Below are 3,699 nucleotides of genomic sequence, written 5' to 3' on the forward strand. Positions count from 1 at the left end.
CAATTAACAATTCCGGAGAAAAAAATTGTTCTTTTTTCTTTTATTTAAATCTAACGAAATCTTAAAAATTCATGGTGATGTGCAATATTAATATATAAAATCTGATGATTTATTGAAAAACAGTGAAATTAAACATTATATATATAATCCGATATTTTATTGAAAAACAGTCCTATCAGACATTTTAAAATTCAGACAAATAGAAAAATAGATAAATTTTACTAAAAAATTGGGAAAAAAAACTTCCGGATTTTGAAGATTATTACACGTCTGAAATAGATATTTTTTCAGATATTTTGGATACTAGTAAAGAGATTTAAAAAAAAGAGAAAACAAAAGAAAAAAAGAACAAAAAAATCTCCAAGTTATGATTCAGTAGTCCGATGATATTCGAAACAAATTGATTATTTTTTAAAAACTGAAAAAAAATATACATTTATCTTTTAATCTTTTTAAAAATCTCATTTATAATAATTAGATTTACTTAAATCTCCTTAAATAAATATTCATTTGTCTAACTAATTTGGACATAAACACCATTTGATACTACACACCAGTCAACCACATAAAAAAAATAGAAATAACAACGAACATTTCAGTTATTAATTACATAAATGTTACAAAGACCATTTTACCCTACATTCTTAATAGTTTGATGCGGAATTCCTCTCTTACAAATTACCATTTTTTGGAGCCGAATTAACTTTTAGGAAGACAAAGCTTCGAAATTAAGCAATAAAAAAGTTGAAAATAAAATCAAATAAAAAAAAGAAATTCTTGCATCGAAGATTATTAGCATTTATTAGGAGAGAATCCAATGAGGGAGTTTTCTAGGTCGTAACTGACACGTGTCCCTTGTTGTTGTACGTTCCCTATAATCGACAACGAAGACGACGTCGGAGCAAAGGCAAAACAAAACGTTCCTGACGAGTCAACCGGTATCAGGTAATTTTTAGCCGGTAAATCCAGTTTCTTCCCGTTGGAGAAATGAAACGCCACCGTTGGCACCTCTACGCTCTTCTTCTCCGACAAGTCGTAGCAAGTATCGAACAGCGCCACACCGTTCGCCGACGGCAGCCCCTTCGTGCCCTTTACGAACGCGTCCCGTAGCGCATTGTATGCCACCGTCTGCAACCGAGTCACCGCCGTACCTGAGTCAACTATAACACCGGCATTACCGTCGGTTGTTAGCTGAAATGTCGACGACGGGATATGTAACAGTTGGCCGGCGACGCTGAGGCCTCTTAAACCGACGTAGTAAAACGTGTCGAGTTTGGTGCTTCGCAATAACGGAGCTGTAATGGCGTCGTGGGGAGTCGGTGAGTTGAAGTCCAGAGTTGATGCCGAGTCTGAGTCACGATCCACCAGGCAGTAGGAGTAGGAAGTCGCGTTTATCTGTGAAGGAAACGACAACGCTCCGCCGCCGAGACCGATTAATCCGGCGGCTCCGACGAACAGTCCCTCGTTATTATGTCCACAGCCGATTGCTATGTTTTGAACAGCGGTGGATCCCTCTAGAGTCACAGTTTCCGTCACGAAATCTCCGACGGTGTATGACCCGTCACCGTAGGATACTTCGTACAAGCAGGTGCCGTTTCTGCACTCTGAAACGTCGAGAGATTTGCACTGGTGAGCGTCGCAGGTGAGCGGAGAGTAGGAGGTGGACGACGCCGGCTCAAAAATGGGGTCCGCTTGCTGGTAGCAATCGCCGCAGGGTGCGCACTGTACCCAGTTGACGTCACTACCGGTATCGAGCACCATATAAACCTGACTCGCCGGACGACCGATTCCCACTCGGCAGAAGTACTCTCCACTTCCCTGACTCGTACCTGAAATCACCGGAACTTCCAAGTCCTCAGCTGCAAGCTCAGTGTCTACCGGCTTAAGATCCGCTTTCCTGACGCCATTAACGGCTAGATCTACCCTGGTTTGAAGGGATTCCACTCGTGCTGAGTCACGAGCGAGTCTAGCTAACATAACTGACTCGTAATCTTGGTGTGAGGATTTGTGAACAGAGACTCGAGAATGCAGTTGCAGACTGAGAAGCGAAGAGGACGATGAGGAGTCAAAAGACGATGCCATTAGCGACTGTGAAGGGCGAGGAGTGAATGAGAGGACATCGAGTGTTTTCTGGATGGAAGCAGATACATCGAGCTCCGAAGTTTCTCCGGTGGAAGTAGGTAAGTGGCTGCGAGACAGAATGGATGGGAGTGATAAAGTGAAAAGAATACAGAGGAGAGGAAACCCAATTTCCGCCATTAGAGAAGGTTGGAGAGTGAGGAGTGAAAGTAGTGGACAGGGAGGGGGGATGGATATATACACCGGGGGTGATGATTAGATTAAGATTAAAAGATTTGTTAAGTAAAGAAGTGTCATTCGCGTGGCATTTTTGTTTAGAATAAATTATTTACATTATTTTTAGCTTAAGATTTACAGAAAATAGTCTTTGTGGTAACTAAATCAATTAGTTGCGAAATAGTAATCAAATATGAGACGAAATCAATTAAATGCTTATCTAGAAAATTCGAGTGCAAATCAAATACGATCCGTGAAATTGGTGATCAAAATGAGAAGATATGTTACGATGCCATAAAGTTTAACACCCAATGACCCAAAAGGGATCATTTTATTAATATGAAAATGATGCATAACAATGAAATGGAAAGAAAGATAAACCAAACAATAATAAAAGGGCTTAAGCTAATTACACAATAAGCTAAATATTGAATATATGCCAGCGACTAGGAGCATCCTGAGTTAATTGTAGCTTTATACTTTTTTCATTAGAATATGAAAATACTTTTATTCCATATAAACTTATATGTGACGAATGAATATATCATTTTATGTATACATATATATTTAATTAAAGTAAATCGATTTTGATGCAATTTGGTGGGGGAAAGCAGTGGCATAAATCACGGGATTAGGGTGTAGTCAAAGTTGAAGTTGTTGATCATTTTCCTTTTTAAAATAATTATCTTGTGTTAACTGTTTTCGTAAATTATGCATAAATTTTGTTTTTAATTGATTTTTATTTTAGAAAATACATTTCAACTTAATATTTAACAGTTTATATTATCATTTTTTTTTAACTAATTAAAGGATCCGATTACTAAAATTGAAATTGTAGATGACGAAAATATTATATTTTTCATAAATAATGAGAAATTTTCTATCATTATTCCCCACAAAAACAAAAAACTTTGGAACATCCTTACACCATTGGTCTTTATAGTATACAAATCAAACACGATTGTTCCATTCGGTTGTTAAATATAACTTTTTTCTTTTTTCTTAAATTACCAAATTACTTTTTTATCAAATCAAAAAACAATACACCATAGTGACCATTTTTGTAATGTATTCTATTAAGATAAAATGAACTCCTTAAAATTTGTAAAATATTTTTTTCATTTGTAATTGGATTCCTTCAAATTTATACAACATTTCAATATGTTATAAAAAATGTATATAGGAATTGCTTCAACCAATTATTTTATCCTATCTAGTTAGAGAAGTATGTAGCACAGACTACATCACCAATTTTAACACCATGATTAGCTACCATTGTGGGACTTGAATACTTGATATCATAATGTACTAAATTCTTTTTGAGTGAAGATAACCAAACCTAAGTAGAATGTAGCAATATAAACTTTATCAAAGTCTTATAAACACGCCCACCTTGTTGGAGTA

General features: G+C 36.4%; 1 protein-coding gene across 1 annotated transcript; it reads right to left on the reverse strand.

Annotated features, from left to right (window-relative positions):
* Positions 1-575: 575 nt before the first annotated feature.
* On the reverse strand, positions 576-2,308 carry LOC145041370 (Eukaryotic aspartyl protease family protein). Its single transcript, XM_078989396.1, has one exon. The coding sequence runs from the start codon at positions 2,257-2,259 to the stop codon at positions 793-795; it is 1,467 nt and encodes a 488-aa protein (XP_078845522.1). The 5' UTR covers positions 2,260-2,308; the 3' UTR covers positions 576-792.
* Positions 2,309-3,699: the final 1,391 nt, after the last annotated feature.

Source organism: Lactuca saligna, chromosome 4 (assembly GCF_052625555.1).
Source record: "Lactuca saligna cultivar CGN05327 chromosome 4, ASM5262555v1, whole genome shotgun sequence".
Taxonomy (NCBI): Eukaryota; Viridiplantae; Streptophyta; class Magnoliopsida; order Asterales; family Asteraceae; genus Lactuca; species Lactuca saligna.